General features: G+C 40.8%; 1 protein-coding gene, 1 long non-coding RNA gene, 2 other non-coding genes and 1 pseudogene across 6 annotated transcripts; 4 read left to right on the plus strand and 1 right to left on the minus strand.

Moving 5' to 3' along the window:
• Positions 1–712: 712 nt before the first annotated feature.
• On the plus strand, positions 713–7,750 carry slc25a3a (solute carrier family 25 member 3a). Of its 2 annotated transcripts, none has more exons than XM_088002933.1 (8): positions 713–840; positions 1,251–1,407; positions 1,827–1,951; positions 4,494–4,673; positions 5,882–6,063; positions 6,388–6,560; positions 6,857–6,967; positions 7,314–7,750. In XM_088002933.1, the coding sequence occupies exons 2-8, from the start codon at positions 1,266–1,268 to the stop codon at positions 7,472–7,474; spliced, it is 1,074 nt and encodes a 357-aa protein (XP_087859059.1). In that variant the 5' UTR covers positions 713–840; positions 1,251–1,265; the 3' UTR covers positions 7,475–7,750. The 2 variants fall into 2 exon arrangements, with proteins under 2 accessions (XP_087859059.1, XP_087859058.1); XM_088002932.1 differs by lacking the exon at positions 1,827–1,951 and adding an exon at positions 3,987–4,111.
• On the plus strand, positions 6,124–6,322 carry LOC148152564 (small nucleolar RNA SNORA53). Its single transcript, XR_015762251.1, has one exon. It is a non-coding gene; the product is annotated as a small nucleolar RNA SNORA53 (small nucleolar RNA).
• Positions 7,003–7,201, plus strand: LOC148152565 (small nucleolar RNA SNORA53). The gene has a single exon (XR_015762250.1). It is a non-coding gene; the product is annotated as a small nucleolar RNA SNORA53 (small nucleolar RNA).
• Positions 7,751–9,185: 1,435 nt separating the features above from the next.
• LOC148152566 (uncharacterized) lies at positions 9,186–12,301 on the minus strand (annotated as a pseudogene). Its single transcript, XR_015762066.1, has 3 exons — positions 10,850–12,301; positions 10,321–10,409; positions 9,186–10,168 (listed from the first exon to the last, which is right to left on the minus strand). The product of XR_015762066.1 is annotated as an uncharacterized LOC148152566 (transcript).
• A 9,059-nt stretch (positions 12,302–21,360) lies between these two features.
• On the plus strand, positions 21,361–23,042 carry LOC148152567 (uncharacterized). The gene is made up of 2 exons (XR_015762208.1): positions 21,361–22,110; positions 22,746–23,042. It is a non-coding gene; the product is annotated as an uncharacterized LOC148152567 (long non-coding RNA).
• Positions 23,043–23,165: the final 123 nt, after the last annotated feature.

Raw genomic sequence — 23,165 nt, forward strand, 5'->3', positions numbered from 1 at the left:
GAGGAGGTCAAACTTTTTGTATAATGGTGCAACAGCAACTTGCTTTGGAATGTGGGAAAAACCAAAGAACTGGTGATAGACTTCAGTAGGAAACGGCATGTGGAAAACCCTGTTCAACATCCAGAATACTGGTGTAGAGATTGTCACGCACCCAATGTTCCTCATGGTCCACATAGCAGACACTCTCACCTGGTCGCTGCACATCAGCTTCCCTGTCAAAAGGGCACTTCCTGTGCAGACACCTAAGAAAACACACCTCAGCCCACCAATAGGAGAGAGAACAATCCATGACAGAGGGGACCTTAGCGATTCTTGTTGCCCTCGACAGGTAGCGTTGTTTTGCCAGATCCCCAGTGGGTGGCAGTGTGACCCCAACCATTTTACGCATATGATATACATATGTATGAATGTGCTTCTGTGCGTGTGTAACTTTTTTTTTTTTTTTAGAACAACCGATAAAGATTCAAGACACCCCCAATTTTTATGACTTTTATTTTTTTTTATTTTTTTTTTTTGCATTTTGCATTTTGAACATCCTCCATAGATGATAAGAGATTAACTTTGTGGGGACATAAGCCAAAGTGCAAAGCCAATCCGTTTGAAAGTCATTCTGAGGTCGCCAGAAGAACCGCCCTAATTCTGTCAGCGCTGTTCTGTGATTTGTCCAAATATTATAAGCGACATATATGTACCGTTGTCCTATTGGACAAAGAAGAGAGCGATCACGCCCGGAGGGGTTGATGACGTCATGAAAGGACAAATTGATTTACCGCGAGGTCATCAAGTCTCTCCGAGCAGCCGGCTGCGGAAAAGCGGAGGCGCCATCTTGAGACACTGAAAGTAAGTTTATTTATTTGTTATAAATCCTTTATATTAAATAGAACATCAGTACTTATTACGGGAAGAATAATAACTGTGTTTAGTGTATTCGAATTATGTGTGTGTATGTGTGAGAAGAGGGGGACTTAAAAGGTGACTATAACCTTGGTCAGCCCCATTGAGTTAGCTTAGCCTATCCTTTACAGTATTTTAGTCTTGGCCTGAATGAGGAAAAGACAGGCCGGTATAAATTTGCAGACAAACCGACGTTATATCCATTTAAGACAACATCCAAGTACGTATACGCTGCATTGTTAAGTACAATGTATGTTTCATGTCTCAATGACTTTGTATCACTTGCTTTTGGTTGTCAGTGAAGGATTTCATTACTAGTTAGCATAAGCTAATGGTTTGCATTTTGATCTCTGTAGCGTAGCTCCGCCACCATGTACCCGACTTCTCTGACGCAGCTGGCAAGAGCCAACCCGTTCAGCGCCCCTCTGTTCAGCCTCCAGAAAGTGGAAGAACCCCAACAGAGCCTCAATGGACAACGGCCTCGCAGACTGGCAGCAGCTGCAACAGCAGACGGTAAACCGGGTCGTTAGCAGCAGAGCTAACTGTAGCCACGCTAGCTATAGATTTACCCTGACAAGACGTAGTTTATTATGTAGTCTAATAGTGGTCTCTTTATTTACTGATTATCTAATGCCCAACTTCTGTTTTACTAGCTTTAAAATAATTAAATGTTTAATTGTTGGAGCAATTTGCTATCGGGCCTCTTCTGTGGCCGGCTGCATGCCGAGGACAACGAAGGACAAATGACTGTAGGGGCTGCAAAGTACTCGTATTTACTCGTAGTTTCAAGTACTGTAGCAGATGACAAGGGTAAATGTACAGCATGTTGACCTCATGTCCCAAACACTTAATCAGGTGTATTGAATTCTACTTTGTTTCCCCTTTCTGAGCAGACGTGCTCAATTTTTAATACCTCACCTTTGTTTCTTCAGAGGGAGACAGTTGTGAGTTCGGCTCTCAGAAGTATTTTATCCTGTGTGGTTTTGGTGGGATTCTGAGCTGTGGCACCACACACACAGCTGTTGTTCCCCTCGACCTGGTCAAATGCAGAATGCAGGTCTGTTGCAGTAGCTCGATCTTTTTTTTTTTTTTTTTTTCTTTTGAATGTAACTTCATCCCCGCCAGTCCTCCTCCTTTCTCTTAATAAGCATCAATCTGCATGGTGGAGGTTGTTTTTGTTTTAATTCCGATCACATTTTGTTGATGTGACGATATCACTGCATGATTCCATAAAACTCCGTGTTCCACTGCAGGGGCCAGTGGAACCGACCCGTTTAGAAAGTGTAGGAATTTCCACAGTTTGTCACTGGCAAGTATGTTTTGAAAGTGGAGATAATTACATATGTAAGAAATAAAAACAAACATACAATTTTCACATGGATAGGTAAAAGTTGGTATGGGACAGCACACTGGATTTCTTTCTGGTAAAAAGAGAGGCCAGATTGAGACTTTTAACTGCATGCCATGCAGGTGTTTTTTGTTGTTGTTTTTTCTCAGTGAACTACAATATCATTAAACAGTTAAATTCAATTATTTAAACATATTCCCCACACTGGCATATTTACTTATTCTTTAGTGATTCTCACTTGATGTTGAAACTCCAAACTTTGTCTCTTGTTTTTTATGCTTGTGGTGAGAGGCTTGTGCCTGGTGAGATGCAGGGTGTATCCTGGACACATCTCCAGTCCATCTCAGGCCAACGCTGAGACCCAGGACACACAATAATGCATGCACATGTTCATGCCCAAGCATGCAATTTAGAGAGAACTGCTTAAAATTGATGAGAGAAAGAACTCAAGAATAAAAGGGAAAACATGGAAACGTGATGCAAAAAGAGCCTAGACTGAGATTCAAGACCTTCTTGCTGCAAAGTTTCCCACAGAAAACCCAAGTCTGGGGTAGGGCAGTCCACCAGCAGTCTGCTGTGTTTTTGAGTTAAAAAAATGTTGACAGAAAATATGACGAGGTAATGCATCTGTTATTGGACGTCTAAAGATTCATAGGGAATAATTAGTGATTGTGTTAAAGTTTCCTAAATCCTACAGTTTTTAGTGCTGTGAATTGCACTACTGTGATTTGCTGATAGGTGATTTACCCAGTGTTTGCAAGAAATTCTCTGGACAAAAAAGGCCTGTGACATGGACTGGTGTGGCTCTTTGGTCTGGTCCCAGTACTCGAACTGCACCCTATGCCCCTCTATGAAGTGTGGACTCACTCGACATGCACAGAAGGGTTCAAGTGCGCAGGTTATAAGCGTGCAAAAATTTGACAATTGGGACAGTACGCCTCTGTGTCGTAACGTCAACATCCAAAAATCTATTCAAGCGAACAGTCTAGGCATTTTTGCTTTCCAAAGTTGTCAGTGGAGATATTTGACTGTTCAAATGTGTTTTATGACTTGCTGAATACAGAGCAAAATTTGATTTAATCGCACACATTGCTCTGCTTGTCTTCACCTTAATTTTCTAATTAGAGGCTTTAATGTCTCATTCTAAATGGCTGGTCTTCTGGATAACCTTCCCTAAGGTTGAGAAGGCCAAATGAACAGAAATGCATTTTTAGTTTTTATTACTGTGTGGACTTCATGTAAATGATTAACTGAAATGACAGTTTAGCTAATGTTCTAACTTGGTGATGCAGCTAAATCTGTGCAAAACATTTTAATGAAGCAGCAGTTTTTAGTTCGGAATGAACTGAAAACTGTCCACATTGCTCTTTTGAAGGACCTGTTCAGTTTGTCTGGCTACATTTTAAGTTGGCAAACAAAGACTGAATTGATTTAAAGAACAATAAAGTTGAATCTCCATGGTGGTTGATTCTGTAAAGTGATGATTATGTTTTGTTTGTTTTTTTTATGTTCTTTTGAGTGATCCTAATACACATTTGCATGTTGGTGGCAGAGTTTATGCTGGAAGAGTCCTAGCACTGAGCTCAGACCATTGATGGAAGCAATGATTAGGAAAGGTCTCCTGCTGGTTTCACAGCTGCTGTGACTCTTCCATCATAACCCTGTATATTTTGTGATTATTTTTCCTGTATTGCATGTGACCTGGCATGCTGCATGTGTGTCGTGTCCCTCCCTTGTACCACAGAGGATGTCAGCTGCGAGTTTGGCTCCTCCAAATACTATGCCCTGTGCGGCTTTGGTGGTATCCTGAGCTGCGGCATCACACACACCGCAGTGGTGCCCCTCGACCTTGTCAAGTGCCGTATGCAGGTGTGTATGGGAACAAAAGCTAACCATTGGGAAATGAACGACTTCCCCAAGTGTTCAGTAATGTAAGCAGATTCTGCAAAACTTTGAGATGTAAGAGACCCCACTCACTTCAGAATGTAAGTCAGATTTATATAAAAGCTGACAGTGAATTTAGGATTAAATTGCACTAATTTTATCAATGTGTAACCATGATTGGCAGTTTTCATCCTTGACAAACAAATTTGTCTCAGTAAGACATGGTGGGAGAGCTCAAGGCATGTGGGACTTCACGGCAACACTTGCCTGTGACAGCAGGTTCCAAACTAGAAGTACTTCATAATGATTTCCGAACGTTTTCTTCCTATTTTGCCTTGGTGATCACTGTATCTCTTTTTCTCCTTAGGTGAATCCAGATAAATACAAGAGCATCGGCAATGGTTTTGCAGTGACTATCAGGGAGGATGGTGTGAGAGGTCTAGCAAAGGGCTGGGTCCCTACTTTCATTGGCTACTCCATGCAGGGACTGTGCAAGTTTGGCTTCTATGAGGTCTTCAAGATTTTCTACAGTGACACGTTGGGGGAGGTGAGTTCAGCGCGGATGGGGCTCACAGTTCTGACATCTGCTCCCTTCACCCAACCTCTCACGTCTCCTTCCCAGATACTAGGGCTGTGACAATTCATTGAATGATTCGAATACCTCTATTAAATCCTTGAGGCAAATTATCTGCCTCAAACCTTCACTAGCTTGTTTTACTATTTAATGCCCTGTGATTTGGCTGGATAATTGTATTTTTTGTCAACGTTCACACTTCTGCCAATAAGTTTTTGATGAATGCTAAGTGCTAATAGCATAACATATTGTGACCAAGCGTCATCTTTTCCCTGGTCCAGGTTCTTGACATTTTTTGGGCCATCCTTAAGTGGACTGTCGCCACTGTCTACTGAACAGCTGGTTTGGAGAGAACGGCGGCTGTATGAATACAGGTGGAGCGGAGGCAAACCGCTAAGGCACATGCAGTCAGACAGAAGGCAGGGGGCTGTGCTCCAGCACCGTAGCTGATGCTTAGCTTCAGTGTAGTTTTGTAAATGAACCAGAAAATAATTTTCCTACCACCCTGGTCATAATAACTGGGTGACGGAGCGCACCGTGGCGTTTACGTAGCTGGCAGGTGTTTCTGTGTTTGACGAAGGTGACAAAGATCTCTTGTTCACATGGATACAAAAGCTATCCATGTGAACAAAACCAAAGTGAGTCTATTAAATTGACTGAAGATGAACACAAACTAAAAACTGGAGTTTTGTTTTGTTTTTTTGTCAGTGTCTTTGTCAGCATGCTGTTTAATTATTTCCTAAGCTACAGTAAAGTAATTGTAAGGAATGCAAAGATGAACATTTGGGCCAGTATTAATACTTCTGTTATGGCAGTATTTACCGGTATTTTACTTTACAAAGTTTTTTTTTATTAGGTTACTCTATTAATCAACAGAATAATTGATTACTCAATTACTGAAATAAGTACAGTGGCCACTGTTAAAAAAGCAAGCTCAGCCAATCACTTGTTGATGCATTTATCCAAACACCCTGCATATAGTACAGATATACACACCTTGATTTCATTGAATGTGAAAAAGGGTTGATGGTTGACTCTCTCCACAGGTTATCCCTGAATCTGGGATAACCTCTCCAATCTTAATTATGGGGATCAACAAACATTTTACTGGTCCTTAGCTTTAAACATGCAGCTGACAGCTGAAGTTGATTATAGTGTCATCTTGTGGTCTCACCAACCAGGAAAATACCTACCTGTGGAGGACATCGCTGTACCTGGCTGCTTCAGCTAGTGCAGAGTTCTTCGCTGACATTGCTCTGGCTCCCATGGAGGCTGTGAAGGTTCGAATCCAGACTCAGCCCGGCTACGCCAACACCCTCAGACAGGGCGTCCCCAAGATGTTTGCAGAGGAAGGACTCTGGGCGTAAGTACACACCTCTTCTTTGGTGAGAACACTTCTTCTTCAGTTGGAATATGTGGTCACAGCACGCTCCTTAGATCCACCTCTGGAGGGCGCTGCTCTGTGAGCAGAGCTCCTCAGCAGCTTCCTGGCTGTACAGTTGGAGGTGCTTGAGTCATTGGCGTGTGAGAGCAGTCCACCTGTCCCCTAGCCCACCTGCTGCACTGGCAACCTGGTCATCAGACAGGAACCCCCAGTGCAGCTAGTCTGGGGGATGGATAGTTATCAATCTATTTACAGACTTACAGTTGAATCTCATACTAAACCTGATGCTTGATATCTGGCCAGGTTTTATAAGGGTGTGGTGCCCCTGTGGATGAGGCAGATCCCCTACACCATGATGAAGTTTGCCTGCTTCGAGCGTACTGTAGAGCTGCTTTACAAGTATGTTGTTCCTAAGCCCCGCAGCGAGTGCAGCAAACCTGAGCAACTCGTCGTCACCTTCGTGGCTGGCTACATTGGTGAGTGTCCCATCATACCAAGCATGTGAACAAGTCGGTGCTCTCATAGTTTGATCATACTTTTTAAAGCTAAAGCTTCTGTAAGAAGTTATTGATCTGTGCTGCTTTCAGTTAACTATCATCAGGGTACAGCAGCTGCATTGCTTAAAGCACTTGCTGTAGAGCTGCATATTGAAAGGATTTCTACAAACATTACAAAATCTGTAGCGCACATTGTTTCTCAACAAGAACTTCACAGTGATGCAGATGTTGCTTAGCTGCCACTCATGCTCTTCTCACCTGTTTTCTTGTTGCAGCTGGTGTCTTTTGTGCCATTGTGTCACATCCTGCAGACTCTGTGGTGTCTGTGCTGAACAAGGAGAAGGGCAGCACAGCTGTTCAGGTCCTCAAGAGGCTGGGACCTAAAGGTTTGTATCAACATGAGTTGCCAGTCCAACCTTTCAGCACGCTCCTTAGATCCACCTCTGGAGGGTGCTGCTCTGTGAGCAGAGCTCCTCAGCAGCTTCCTGGCTGTACAGTTGGAGGTGCTTGAGTCATTGGCGTGTGAGAGCAGTCCACCTGTCCCCTAGCCCACCTGCTGCACTGGCAACCTGGTCATCAGACAGGAACCCCCAGTGCAGCTAGTCTGGGGGTCAGACAACCAGTTAGTTCAATGGGGTCTTACTGAATCCCTGGTGAATAATCTGCCCTTAGAATGGATTTAACCAGATTCTGTGATGTTCAAATCTTCTGATGTGGGTCTGTCTCTCTCAGGTGTATGGAAAGGTCTTGTTGCCCGTATCATCATGATTGGTACTCTGACAGCCCTGCAGTGGTTCATTTATGACTCTGTGAAGGTGTACTTTCGTCTGCCCCGCCCACCTCCTCCAGAGATGCCAGAGTCCCTGAAGAAGAAGCTTGGTCTCACAGAGTGATGCTCTCCTCACATCTCCCTCCATCGTCCCCTCACAGCCCTGCAGTCCTCAACTGAAATTTCCACAACAGACTGCAGTTTGTCCTGTTTTTGGCTACACATTGAGCAGGGGGCCACTCCTTCTCTCCCTGAGCAACCTGGAGAAGAAGTGAAGGCTGTTGCTTCTTGCTGAATGTTTTGACAGTAAATATAACTCTATACAAACACCTGTGGTTTTATTGATCCCTGTCTTAGAATAAATATGTGGGAGTTCTAATAAAATTTCCCTGGAAAATGATTGCAATGTTCCTTGACTCCATTTAGTGGAAGAAATGAAAGAGGACGCAATTTACCATTAGTCATCCTTGCCAAGCTTTAGATTTTAAAACTAATGTATTTGCATCTCAATGTTTCTATGAAAAGATTCTGTGGTGTGTAAATATGACGAATGTTGATTAAGAAGCTGATATTCCACTTTGAGAAAGCAGCAAGCATCCTGCTGTAAATTGCAGCCTAAAAAAATTCTCCAAAAACACTGCACTGTGTGGCCAAATAAATTTGCAAATGCCACAGAGGCACTAACAGGACAGAGCATCACACAACAGTTGGAGAACTTTAGAGAAAAGCTAATTCTCTTCTGGAGGACCTGAAAGTACACCAGTCTGGTTTAGTGTCACTAAAAAGCATATTCCTGATCTTTTTCTCCTGCTTCCTGATTTGAGTAAGAGAGGGTGCTGGCAAAAAAGGCTCAGTCCCCAGGGTTCTGATTGGGGGTCAGGAGGTCAGAGTCCAGAGGAACTTAAGAGACTTAAGAGTGATGTTTAAGGAGGTTTATGTATGGAAGCCCATTTCCATCACTCTGTTAAATAATTATCTCATAATGAGATAACTTGAGTTGGCCCTATAGTTTGATATATGCTCAACTTGATAGAAAGAAATGGATGTTGATAATATCATTGAGCAATACTTCAGAAGTGGTTTTATGAATCTTGAAATCTTGCGAGTTTTGGAAGAAACCCATAATGTTTAAGTCTCCGGACACTGGAGAGAAGACTGCAAAAGAAGCGCCTGTGGTGTAGAAAAAACGAGACAGATGTTGCAGAAGTGGCCTCTTATTGAGGAACTACAAGGATCTGGGAGACGGCACAGCTACAGGTGGATGACCAGAAATGTTGGATGGCTGGCATAGTAACAGACAGGGAAACGGTACGTCTTTTGATGCGCTTATTGGATCCCAACAGGGTTGACCTGCCTGCACAAAATTGCTTGAGACGACGCTTATATGTCAGTCGGGAACCAAACTATGGCGCATCGATGGGTATGACAAATTAAAGCCTTATGTATTAATGGATGCATAGACGGCTTTTCGAGGAAAATGATCTGGCTAGAAGCATATAAGACTAAGTGACCATCGCATTATTGCTGGCTATTTCATTGACGCTGTGATGGAGTATAATGGATTTCCACAGAAGATACGAATGGATCATGGCACAGAGACACTCATGTGGCGGCGATGCAAAGATTTCTGCACAACACAGAGGATGAAAATGGTTTTGACTCTGTTATTCTCGGTCCGAGTACGGGAAACCAAAGGACAGAGCGATGGTGGTGCACTTTAAGAAGTGAATGTGCCCAGTTTTGGATGGACCATTTCGACCAGCTTAAAGCCGATGGCTGTTTTGTTGACAGCTTTCTGGACAAATCACTGATCCAGTTTTGTTTCCTACAAACAATACAGGTACTATAAATTTACTTCTTGCTTTCAGCACACAATTTTGAAATAAGTTACAAATAATACAAAAGCATGACTTTTTTCTAACTATTTTCTTATTTTTTTAATCAAACAGGTGGAGCTGGATGAAGTTGTCCATGCATGGAATGACCATCGTATACGATCTACAAATAATCCTCGGGCTCCTCGTGGTCGTCCCACATTAATGCATGGTGTTCCCAGCCTGTATGGGAACACCAAGTTAATATTGTCATGATTTGTTATATTTCCAACAAATAGGAAGTCAGAAGTTACTGTGGATATTGTAGATTGGCTGGTTGCTGCAACATTTACAGCAGATGAAGAGGAGGGCTGATTCAGAGAACGGTCTTGATCCTGAAAAAGTGGTGAAGACAAAACTTCATCTTGACTGACTGACTGGTTAGCCTTCTTTTTACATGTGGTCAGGTAAAACCTGAGAATACTCAGTTTTGTAACATGAAACATTTGTCCAACAGAGATTTTGTCATCAATTGGCACTTCCTGATAATCTTTCAGATCTATTTCAAAATCTGTTATGGACCCCTTTTCTATTTTTCCCATTTGGAAAGAAAAGGTCAAGAGCCTTCTGGATTATCTCACATTTTTCAGCATCCTTTCATCGACCTTCCTTGTTCCACCACCTCTTCTTGTTCTTACTTGTTTAAAAGCCTGTTCATCATAAAGCAGCCAGCCTATTTCTATTTTTCTCTTTGACTTCAGAGCATTCTTCTTTACAGTTGTTTCAGCTTGCTCTTCTTTTTCCATACCACAGCCATCTTCATGAGCAGTTCTTCTTTTACCCAACTTAGATTTCAGGCGCTCAAACAGTTTTGATTTGCGACTGTTTGGGGGGCCATTTTCCTTTCTTTTACAGTACCCTAACAGGGCTATGCGGTCTCCATATGATGGCAAATAATTCTTTAACTCTTCATCTGTCATGAGCTGGATGACGTTGGTATCAATCTAAATAAGGACAATAAAAAATATTTCTTTAAAACTACAAAAATGGAACTAGAATTGCATGCACATTATTTGAATTAAATTAGATAACATTGCTAGACACATGCTTTAAAAAAACTGTAGTTTTTGAAATACTGATTTTTTTCAGCTAGTACCTTCTCTCTCAGCATGGTCTCGATAGTTTCCTCTGGAATATTCCTTTGTTTCAGGAAATCACTCAGGTCATCCATTCTGTGATCTTACACTGGAAGAGAAGATACACAAGACCATCATCAGATGTTTCCAATAAAATGTAAAGCAAGTCATACTACAAATTATAATTTTACCTGGAAAACTAATAATAATATAGTCATTCATAATGCAATCCATCAATGCATTTTCTAACACCCTTGTCTCTAGTAGGGTCGGGAGGGGTCTAGTGTCTATCTACAGAAAACGAGAGGTGGGGTCACCCTGAACAGGTCGCCAGTCTGTCGCAGGGCAACACAGAGACAGACAGGACAATCAATCATGCACACACACACTCACACTTAGGGAGTATTTAGAAAGACCAATTAACTTGACAGTCATGTTTTTGGACTGTGAGAGGAAGCTCGAGTACACGGAGAGAACCCACCATGAACAGGGATCTGTGGAGAATAGAGGTCTTTCAATAGAGAACGGGAGAAACGAGAAGTCACTTACCTCTTGTGTGATCAGAAAAGGCTGGTGAAAATCCAGCTGCTCCACGCTGTCCAGTCTTCTGTCTTTCTGAAACAACACACACTGTACAAAAGCAAGAACATGTTGGATTGGTCGTTATTTGAACTTACTGATTAAATCATGCATGTTTAAATCTCCCGGATTTCTGCACAATTGTTCTCAAGTTGGACTGTGGCGGCGTTATCCGCCCTCAATGAAGCGGTGTTTGGAGTGTGGCAACGGCGCGCCCAGTTCATCTCCCGCTGTGGCGTGGCAGGGCCACGCCTGGTCTTAATGTTTTAACTTGTATTGTCTGATTTCTATTTCTTTACTTTTGTTCACAGCCCTTTTGTTTATTTAGTCGGGCTGATATTGTTCTTTTTAAGATTGTTATATTGGTTAATTGTTTTTTGTTTTTGTGTTTGCAGTTGCTGAGGTCCGGTGGCGGTGTTGGTGTGGTGTCGGTGTCTTCCTCGTCTGCGTGCTGCGATTCTTGAGTTTGGGTTGTTTCACTGCGTCTGGTGTTAAAGGTTTTTTTTTATTTGCTGTGTTTGGTGGATGTCGTCCCCATGGCGCCCCCTCCGGCCGGTAACCTCAGCTGCTGCAGCTCTTCTATTTTCTTTGATTTCCTTTGATTTCTTTAGTTTCATTTTTAAAAAGAAACTGGTTTTAAAAACATTTTCAAAAGAATTTAATAAATGTTTGTTTTTTTTTATAAATTTGAAACCGTCTCAGATGTTTTAATTCTTGCCTAACTGAACCTGTGTGCCTTAAACAAGAGGTAATATTCTCTGGGTGAAATTCCCAGGGTGGTGGTGTTGAGCAATTTACTAAAACTAAACTTCCACAAAATCTGAGTTTCCATCTAGTGTATATAAACTGTGCTTTGGAGTTTCTGTGCTGATGATTTTTTTTACAAAGCGATAAAAGCTGGGTAGCTCTTGAATTGCTACAAAATAAAGCTGTATTTCTCTCAACCCACTGGCTGCAATGTTGACACCTTGAGATGCCATGAGACCTAAATCCTGAACATCATGGTATGGAGTGCATCCCAGTTTTCCATGTCTGGCATATAACCATTAATTTTAGCTTTTAAACTGGTTCTATTGATCCTGTGTCCAGACAGAGGGATAATCAGTAGCCTAGCATCATGACCTGTTTGTTCTGAAGATCCTGCAGCTTCCAGTTCATCTTCCTAACATGGCCCCTCCTCACCCTGACTCTCACACTGATAGGAGGAACCACAGAGCTCTGTTAAGGCTCATCTTCTGAAGGTGGGATATTTTTCCTCCAACAGGTTCCAGAGGAATCACCTCAAACCAGATGTTGGACTGGATTTTATTTCACTGTCATTTGTGAATGTTGGATTCTCATTTTTAACAGTGGAGCTATAAAGATTGAAAAAGGTTATCATTTTGGAGAAAATCTCATCAACATTAATATTTCCACTAAATAAGAAGCAAAATAAAAAGTTTCATAAAGGAAAAGTCTCTCAGACTCTGAGCCCGACAACACCAAACTATTTTTTTTATTAGACAATTAATTTAATTTCACATAATTATCGCGGTAGAAGCCATTTGTTTGTTAAATACTTAATGAAACATATTTACTGTGTTTGATGTTTGTTGTGAGTGGTATACTCACAGACTAACGAGGTAATTAGTCCAAGTTTGTCGTTTATTGAACGTTCAGAAACTACAGCGGCTGTGATGAGCTACAGCAAAGGCAAAATAAACCGAATAGGTGATCAACTCTAAACCACTCGGACCTTTTTACGCTCCGTCTCTCACTTTGTCAATTAAGCACACCCGTTGCCATGGCAACCTCTTGCGCTCCTCAAGCCGACTAGAGGTTACGTTAAAAACATAACATTCAGTCCGTCACGATATTAGGTTTTCAGGCTTGATATTTATTTTGCGATCATTAATAAGCCTCCCTGAACACACTGGTGGTTGATTAGTTAATTTAAACTCCTGCTCTGCTCGTTATTTTGGTAATGGAATCGAAACGCACAGAATTGCGCAACACCTTGTTGAAACAATAATTACTGAGATTATTGTTTTTTGTTGGGTCATTAATTTGAACACTTTTTGTTGATTGTTTTGTTGTTCTTTAAGTTCTGAATGTTTTGATAAGGAGTCAGAGGAGGACGTGCTGGTCTCAGCGTCCTGACGGCGTTCAGTTCATCACCTACCGCCGAGATCGACTCAAAACCTTCCGCGATCGACATATTGCACCGCTGCTCTATTAAAGCACGAACAGTTCAGAAACAATATGAAATGGGAAAAAGGTTATTTATTAACTGATTAAGTGGAGTTTTATATTGTTCTTGAAAAACTAATCAGTCACGACTGATTAGTGGCTGCACAGTGAACCCGTTGGTTTTTTTACAGCAGACAGCCGCTCCCCTCTCTTGCAGGTACTGCGTAGCCCCGCTAAATCTTTTAGGGGTACGCAGTACCCTGCCGTACCCGCCTACTTTCACCCCTGGTGGTAGGACCAACTCATCTCCAGATAGTTTTCAGTGAACAGTATATGCCCTCTCTATACCTGCGGCTGCAAATCAGATGAGATAAAATCGATCATCAAACTGAAACCTAGCGCATCCTGGTGCGAAGAAGACATATGGATACCCTTATGCTTGAACATGGTGATGAGAACAGAAGTCCAATAACAGATCAGTGGGGCCATTTTTCCCAACCACACACCTCCAGGTCTCACTCTCATAGTCCACATGAGAGTTGAAGTTCCCCATCAGAACAAGGAAGTTCACAAGAGGGGCACAGATACTCATCAATAGCACCCTCTCCAAGATTCCATTAGGCGTAGGTCTGAGCTGCTGTTTTCCCCCAACATGTAGGGAGAGGGATGCTGCCCTCTAATTCACTGGGGTGAACACAAGATTCATGCAGTAAGATGGGGGCAGAAGGTATCCCCAGGCTTGCTCTGTGTCTCTCACTAGGGACAACTCCAGAGTCCCTGGTGAGAGACGCAGAGTCTAGAGAGAGATATACCTCTGTTCCATTGCCAGAAGTGTGCATCGTGGTGAGACTATTTGTAGCCTGAACTTCACACACCAATTCAATCTCCTTCCCCATCAGAGAGGTGACATTCAATGACCCAAGAAATAGATTCTGTAGCCAAGTATCAGAACACCAAGGTTCCAGCCATCGGCCACCACTCATCCCACATTTCACCTGAACTTTTTAACTGGGAACTTGAGTGCAGTTTATTGATGAGTATCTGTAAAAAAAAAAAAAAAAAAAAAAAGTCCTTCAATTAAAAAATAGTAAATTGTGTAGTTATTTTAAAAAATATCTTTTGTTTGTGCATCCATAGGTTATTTCCCATGAATGCACAAAGATAACATTTTCAGACACTTTATTTTGCAAAGTTAGAATTCAAGACAATGATGCAATCTCTTTTGAAAATACAAAATATTTATGAATGGAGCTTGTGCTCATATTACACCAGATTTACATGCTTTCAGAAATGTATCTTTAAAATTAAAGGTGATTTGAGAAGTGTTGTTGATAATCAGCATGTTTCCAAACCTTCCAACCAAATGAAACTGGTTACATTTAGATTCTTTGGAGAGAAAAGCCAAGTAATTCAGAACTGGCATCATGTTTCAGACTAAGCATAAGTTAGCTTATTTCTGTTTCATGCATAATGCAGCAGGGGTTGATTCAGATGTTCCAGTTTCCTCCAGTGAACACATTCAGCAGATGGACTACTTCTGCCATTTGAATCCATTTGTTCTAATAAAGCATGGAATTTGATCATTAACAGCTATTCAATGTCATATTCTTTTTTCCAAAAGGCTACTGCTTGGTGTGTACCAATTGGTCTGCTGATGGGATGGGAGTGAAGGGTCATGGGAAATGGAGTCCATTTCCATGTTCCACTGTTTGGGAGATCACAGTGTCATTGCTGGCTGATTGAATAAAACATCAGCAATGAGAGATATAAAAAGGTTTCCAGGTGCTGCTATCTGCACATGCTGTCATTTATGGCTCTGTTCTCTGTTATTTTGCTATTTTGTGTGATAATGTGTGGAGGTAAGGTTTCATCAGAGGTCTGACGATCCTTTGGGTGAACTTGTTAGGACCGAGCTTCCTTTTGATTACTAACCAGTTTTTTCATTTTGGGAACGTCTGTCTGTTGTTGGACACAGATGGAGGTCAGGTTTCATATCTGCTGGGTGTTTCTGGATGTTTTTTCATGAACATCGATTATCAGTGAGCCATTCAATTTAAATCTCTCGTTTTGTTCAACCATATCCAATTTTTTTTTTAGATTCAGTCTTTTTCTTCCCTTTCAGTGAAATAAATAGATTCCAAACACACCAACTAAAAAGTCAACTAGTTTGTTAACTCGAGTGGGGCAGGAGAGGTTCGCAAGTTGTTCCCCCAGGGCACCAAACAGGCGAGGACTGCCTCTGTGGTCAAATAATAGTTCAGGATGACTCAGTTGCTTAGCTTTAACATCCCATCCAAGAGGGAGATGGGTGAATAGAACAACTTCTTCCCTTCCTTAAACTTTATTCAACCAGGATAAAATTGACACATGCATGCCCATAATCTTTCGGCAATTTTGAGACAACGAAACAAGCTGAATTGGAATGTATGCGTGTGTATAGTTTTGTGCATAAAAAGGTTGATTGTAGAACTGAAGAAGCAGAAAACTTAATTATGAACTGTGTAACTAATTTGTTGAAGTGAACTCCACTGATCTATGCTGAAGAAGTGGAAATATGAGAAAATGGTTTTGTAAAACTTGTAAACTGTTATTTACAATGACATAGCTACAGCAGAGTTCTTTCATAGAGGTTATCCACTACAACTTATGCTAAATGACACCAGACTCAGGAAATGTGGAACAATGACAGATTTTCCCCAAAAATTAATGACACAGATTTCAACATTCATTTGCTTTTTTATGATGACACAAACTTGCAATTGCCTCATAGACAGTTATTGTATGGTAGTCTCATGAAGAGGAGGCTCAGGTTTGTCTTTATTTTATGTAAAAACTTTCTTTGCATCACCATCTCAAGTGAAATATTGAAAATAGAAGATACTTTGTACTGCGATGGACTGGCCACCTGTCCAGGGTGACCCTGCCTCTCCCCCATTCACCATGGAGATAGGCACCAGCACCCCTGGTGATGAGCCTGTAGGATAATGGATGGATAGATACTATATTTAAAATTGCACACAGTAATCCCCAGAACATAACCAGCCTTGTTTATCATTGAGTCCTTGGCCCTGATGCTGCTGATCCAATAAATGACGGCAGAAAAGATGACGCTCTCAGCAAAACTCATCAACAATATGCAGCATCTTACTGCAAACCTTGAAGAGTCCAAGGCACCTCAAGAATTACAGCCTGCTTTATCCATTCTTGTAGATGCTTCTGTGACTGCATTTCCATTAACTCAAATTGAAATTAGAAATTAAATAAGCTTTATGGAGACATAATTTAGAAAAACTATGTCCTGATAAAAAAATGTTTTATCAGCCATATTGAAATAGATATATTTTGCAGAACTGTAATGGAGGCACCTTTTTGCATCACAAGTCATGTGGCTGCCATCAATGGCAGTTATGCAGTTATGTAGTTTAAATTAATTTAATATTTTTAGATTAAATAAATAAATAATAAATATAAATAAATAAATAACTTATTTAATTTTTAGATTAAATAAATAAGTTAAAGTTAGGGTATATATATATATATATACTGCTCAATAAAGGGTTAGGGTTAATAAAGGGAACACTTAAACAACACAATATAACTCAATTATGACCTGCTGGAGGTCATTTTTGTTTGATTTTGTTGTCAGCACATTCAACTTTGTACAGAACAAAGTATTCAATGAGAATATTTCATTCATTCAGATCTAGGATGTGTTATTTGAGTGTTCCCTTTATTTTTTTGAGCAGTTATATGATGTGTGGGTGAGGGCTGTGTGGACCACACCCACAGAGGTGGAGCGGTTCCTCCTGTAGGCCTCCCTACCGTTGAGCAGAGCTCTCACCTCAGCATTTTTCTGGTTTGGTTTGGGTAACCAAACCAGTGCAGATGACTACCAGATGTCTTGGTAGTCATCTGCACACTTAGAGATGAAGCCCAGACTAGAGGACGTGTATTCCTTCAGGTCTCCCTCGTATATAGTCACCTCTTTGAAGACCTGCCATTCTATGCACTGATTCCCAATCTGTTGTCCTCAAACAGAAGCTGCTGTCAACCAAGTACAAATTTCAGCTTTGGTGATATAACAATAACCAAACTGTTGTTTGATGGCCACAAGTTCAGCTGAGCTGTGCATTAGCTGTGAATTTAACACTGAACTAGCGCCTAACAGCCTCATAGGTTTTACAATAAGGCTTAATTGAGGGAGCTTGAGCTTGAGAAGAGCTTGGTTGTGTGCCAACCATAGCAACCATAACCATCCAAGTACCCGTCTCCAAGAGAAGCCATGTTATGATGGCTTCCTGAAGGCGGAGTTTCAGAAAGAGCAGGAGACAGAGGTCCAATGTCAAGTCGTTAAATTATGAAGTGAAATATTTTTAGTCTTATTTCATATATAGAGCATTTTTATAACAACTGAAGTTACCTGATTGTAATGTACTATGTGCCTGGAAAATGCATAATACATACCCTTTAAATAAATTTCATACACTGGTTATCAGTTAATCTATACTTTTTTTTGAGGTGATTCCATTATTTTTTTATTGAAAATAAATTTCTTCTTTACCTGTTTTTTTTTCTTTCAACATGTTTCCTTAATTGTATTCTGTCTTACTAGTGATGGATCTGAAGATGACATATTATTGCTGTGACAGAACAATGGATGACAGTGTAAACATAGAACTCGTTTAACCAGAATAGAACTCTATAGCTGTAGCCAAAGACTGATGCATTAGAGGCTTTTTCAGTCACTGATGAACCAGATTTTACACAGTAACTTCCAGTCATATTACAAATTTGTTCTGTGTGATTCAGGTTCCTCTTTACACAATCAGGTCATATTTTTGTAGCAGCATAAATGGTGCGCTGCCACTTTAAGGCCAGTTCAAGCCTTCACCTGTCATGAGGCTGCTTGCGTCGTGACGTCAACCAAATCTGCTTCCTTTGTTTGCACTGTTCTGGGTAAGCGTGGCTGTTTTATCGTTTGTCGGCTTTAATAATGGCTATTAATACTAATTGGTAGTGATGGGTAAATGAGGCGTCATGAGGCGTTTCGACTCAAAGCAACACTGTATTGATACTGTGTCGATACTGTGTCGCTCAATACTGACACCTGCTGGACATTAAAAATTCCTACAGGCAACGTAGTGATTTGATGACCTAGTCTATACAATAAGATTTAAGTCTTTGTATTGTATTGAATATTATATGTTGTATTATGTCATATCTTCAGTTACATTTAAAATATATTTGATATACAGTCAATAAAGAATGTGAATATGTACCTTAAAGTGAAAATTTAAGTGAATGTGTTTGGAATATGGACTGTTTTTCCCCACACATTTTTATTTTAAAAAAAGTTTTTACAACATTTTTGAAATTTAGCCTGTTATGCTTTTTTGACAAAACTTCTCCTGCTGTAGAAAAAAATTAAGTAAACATTACATAACATTACACCCAGATAGCACATGATGTTAAATCAACGTTGAAAAATAGTTAGAATCGTTGATCTTTGGTTGAAGTCGACAAATGACGGTGGATCAACCATCAAACAACCATCCAATCAAACCGTTGAAACTGTGACATTGAATCAACATTGTTTTGTGGTTGAAATCTGGTCACTGAAATGCCGAAGTCTGATTAATGGTTGATTTTTGGTTGAAGACGACAAATGACGGTGGATCAACCATCAAACAACCATCCACCTCTAGCCAAGTAACCAATGTTGAAACTGTGACATTGAATCAATGTTGTTTTGTGGTTGAAATCTAATGACTGAAATGCTGATGTCTGATCAACATCTGATCAATATTGAATCAATGTCAGATGCACCCCTTCCCCTCCTCTCCTCCTCATCAGCGCTCTGGGTCAGAGTATTTTATTACTGAGCGGGGGTTATCACATTTAAATTAACCACTGTAGAGGATAGTCGGTGCTGATTCCTTTCTGTACATTTTCTTACTTGTTCATAACAATTCTCACTGACTGTGTGTGTGTGATATATTGACACAAAAACATCTACAACTTACTACAAGGAGTGGAGCGGTCCACCCCCACCGTTTACATGAGTGGGATGTCCCAAACACACAGCTGCTTCGCTGTTGGCTTGTTGGAAAATATGTTAATTCAATGTTGAATTATCATCACAAAGGTTGCATGTTTGGTTGAGGTCGACAACTGATGGTGGATCAACTATAAAACAACCATTCAATTCTAGCCAATTAACTAATGTTGAAACTGTGTCATTGAATCAATGTTGTTTTGTGGTTGACATCAAATAAATGAAATGCCAACGTCGAATCCAGTGTGTTTCACCACTGGTCCTCCAGGCCCTACAAGTTTTAGGCATTTCCCTAATTCAACACACATGATATTAATTGACGTCTGATTAACGGGGTTTTGCTGAACTGAAAAAACGCAGGTCAGTTTGATTGACGTCAAGGTTTGGGGAAGAACTACCCAGATAGCACACGATGTTAATTTAATGTTGAATTATGATCACAAAGGCTGCATGTATGGTTCAGGTCAATGACAGAAGCTGGATCAACCATCAAACAACCATTCAATTCTAGCCAATTAACATTCATTGATTGAAATGCCACATCGAATCCAATGTTTTTCAGCACTGGCACCAGGCACACTGCCCTGCAAGTTTTAGTCATTTCCCTAATTCAGCACACATGATTTTAATTAACATTTGATTAACAAGGTTTTGCTGAACTGAAAGCATGCAGGTCAGTTTGCCTTGAGGATAAGGTTTGGGGAAAAACTAGTAATCAAAGTGTTCAGGTGTTTTTTGCACCCATCACCACCGCCTGCCATTCAAACGCCCAACCCCCTTCCCTCCACCCGTCAAAAACACACACACACCTCTTTCCCCCCACCTGGGCCCATCTACCCCTCAATCGGGTGAAACAACTTTAATTTTAAGTGAGGGTTTTTCATTTTTCACATTTTATTTTTTAAAAGATTGTTTTGGCTAGTGGCCTTTATTTGATAGTTAATTGGCAGGAAAGTGGGTAATGAGAGAAGGGGGGTAATGAGAGAAGGGGGGTAATGCAGCAAAGGTTGCCAAGGTCAGGAATTGAACCTGTGACAGCTGCGTTGAGGACTGAGGCCTTGATTGTGGTTTGTGCTTAACCCCTGCGCCACCACAGCACAACCCCTTTTAGGTGAGGGTTAATCACGTTTTAACTTAAGCACTATGTGTTGACAACACTGAGTTGTGATTCCGTTCTGTACCCAGATTCACTAGCGGAACAAGTCAGCGTTGGGCCGGGGGGCGGGGCTAATTACCGGACCCCTAACGAATCACCAGGCCCCTGACGTTTATCGCCTGCGCTACCAGAAACTGTTGAGCGAGGGGCGGGGAGGTTGGTCTGCGTTTTTTGTTTGATCTTTACCCAGGAAACACATCGGCTAAACCGTGAGTGAAACGGTCACTGGGACTGACTAGTATATATTCCATTGAGGGAAAGTAACTTTAACATTAAATAGACCTTTCTCAACAGGCGGTAGACTTTCTCAGTCTATAATCAGATATTTAAGCGACTTGAAACTGCACCCCCAGCCCCCCCCCCCCCCCCTAGCTCTGCACCTGCCCAGATTGCACATGATAGCAATTCAACATTGAATTAACATCTTTTGCCAACAAGCCAACAGCGAAGTGGCTGTGTGTTTGGGACATCCCACTCATGTAAATGGTGGGGGTGGACCGCTCCACTCCTTGTAGTAAGTTGTAGATGTTTTTGTGTCAATATATCACACACAAATGGTCAGTAGGACTTTTTTATGAAAAAGAAAGAAAATGTACAGAAATGAATCTTCACCCACTATCCTTTATAGAGGTTAATTTAGAATGTAATACCCCCCACTCACTAATAAAATGCTCTGACCCAGAGCTCTGATGAGGAGGAGAGGAGGGGAAGGGGTGTGGCAAAACAGCTGACATTGATTCAACATTGATTCAACATTGATCAGTCGTTGATCAGACATTAGCATTTCATTCATTAGATTTCAACCACAAAACAACATTGACTCAATGACACAGTTTCAACATTGGTTACTTGGCTGGAGGTGGATGGTTGTTTGATGGTTGATCAACCGTCAGTTGTTGACCTCAACCAAAGATCAACCATTCTAACTATAATTCAACGTTTATTTACCGTTGTGTGCAATCTGGGCAGTTTGTTGCAGCCCTCATCACCTCCTCATCTCCCCCTACTCCCTCCCAAACCTCCCCCACCCAGCCGCTCCTCCCAACCTTCTCCTCTTTACCCCCTCTCATCCCTTCTTCCCTCCCCCTCCTTGAGCTCTGGGTCAGAACATTTTATTACTAGGTGGGGGTTAATCATGTTTCAAATTAAGCACTACATGTTGAGAACAGTGGGTTGTGATTCCTTTCTGTACATTTTCTTACTTGTCTGTAAATATTATTACTGACTGTGCATAATGTGTTGACACAAAAACATCTACAAGTCTGTACTAGGAGTTGTACAGTCCACCTCCCCAATTTTACACTTGTGGTTTGTCCCAACCAAACAGCCACTTTGCTGCTGGCTTGTTTGCTACCGGCTTCTGAATTGAATTCTCCGCTGAGCACTTTTATGGTAAGTTTTTCAATATTACTTTGATCTTAAATGTGTTTATTGAAAAATAAGGGCATTGTTTTGTGCCCATAGTAATCCTGGTTATTTTGGGGCAAAACGGATATTCTTAATAATTGAGGTCATGTCTCCTTTTGTATTATTTTCATCCTACCCACCACTCCAGGCCTAAGTATGAAATCCTGCGAGATTTTGTGGGATTTGAGTTTTTAAAATAGGGTGGGGCCTATTGTTTGGTCTGGGAGAACATGTGGTGGACAAGGAAGTGTAAGGCTGGCTGGTCCAGGTGGGCTTTAAATTGTTGTGATAGTAATCACTTGTTTTTAACTTTTTATTATGATATGCTTAGGGACGTGCTTAAATGAGCCTCTGTACCAGAACAGCTGAGTTGGATGATTACATGACCGTCTGCAGCCATCAAGAAGTGCAGAAGGTTGTTAATCATCCACAGATTCAATCCAGGTGAGGCAGAAGGGAAACACTTAACATGTAAGGCAGGTGAAACACTGAACTAAACCTGCTAATGACTGATTCAGTCTGTTGATCCTTGGATTGGTAACTGGTTAAATTGAACTGGACTATTGTTACTTGTGTGGGATCTTTATTAGCATATAGACACTTTTTAAGGAATTTAATCAACTTGGAAATATTTGTAGTTGATGGAAGATTGAACCAGCTATTTGATGGAAGTTTATTCTGTAAAAATTATAATTTTTCCAACTACACTATAAATCACCTTTTGTTCGATTTATTTGTCTCTGGTGTGTTAAATAAACCTGATCCTCCCTGAGTTTTATTGTTAGGTTTTCTGATAAACAGCCCTTTATTTTAAATATTGATTTAATATCAATATCATAAATCCTACACTATACTGCAGCTTGATGGGTAAATGCAGTTGTATATGTAAACATTAAGATAAATATTAATGAAAGATTAAGATATTAATTTAACAGTGAGTGTACATGGGGAACTATATGGTTTGTATTTGTTCTCAGACCTGTAACCAGTACAGTGTTTAATCTTTCATTGTGTTTCAGAACTTTTCAAATGTTTATCATATTTCTAACTGGCACCTTCCTCACTTTTATTTTTTTCAGCTGTTGCTCTGCAGTTTGACCAAAAGCTGACTCTTGAGGACTGCAGCAAAATTGTCAAGAAGTCGCTTCATTATGCGCCAGAACGAGAGGAAGACATCACAAGGAATCAAAGTGACGCCAACCAGAGTCAAACTGGGGTTACCACAACTTGTACTGTTTCCCTACTTCATACAGTACAAAGCTTAACTTCATGGACTCTGTTCTTCTGTGGACAACATACTGTTGTTTTGACAGTCAAAAAGGAATCAAATATGTTTAAAGATCTGTCTCTTTTCTTAAATAAAATGTTAAATCAAACCCATGTTGTCATTTTTAAACTTTTGTACACAGTTTACGCATCATCTGCCAATAATACAGTGTTTAACACCAGTGAAGAAACTTTTAGTGGCATGTTATGATGTAGACCTATCAGACGTAAAA

This window comes from Poecilia mexicana, unplaced genomic scaffold, assembly GCF_051168715.1.
Source record: "Poecilia mexicana isolate PSO_F unplaced genomic scaffold, ASM5116871v1 scaffold_23, whole genome shotgun sequence".
In the NCBI taxonomy this organism is placed as follows: Eukaryota; Metazoa; Chordata; class Actinopteri; order Cyprinodontiformes; family Poeciliidae; genus Poecilia; species Poecilia mexicana.

Excerpts from the sequence above, each read along its gene's own strand:
- slc25a3a (XM_088002933.1), top strand. The coding sequence starts at position 1,266 with ATGTACCCGACTTCTCTGACGCAGCTGGCAAGAGCCAACCCGTTCAGC. Across the intron at positions 1,408-1,826 it reads AGCAGCTGCAACAGCAGACG|AGGGAGACAGTTGTGAGTTC; the intron begins GTAAACCGGGTC and ends TTGTTTCTTCAG. Across the intron at positions 6,968-7,313 it reads CAAGAGGCTGGGACCTAAAG|GTGTATGGAAAGGTCTTGTT; the intron begins GTTTGTATCAAC and ends TGTCTCTCTCAG.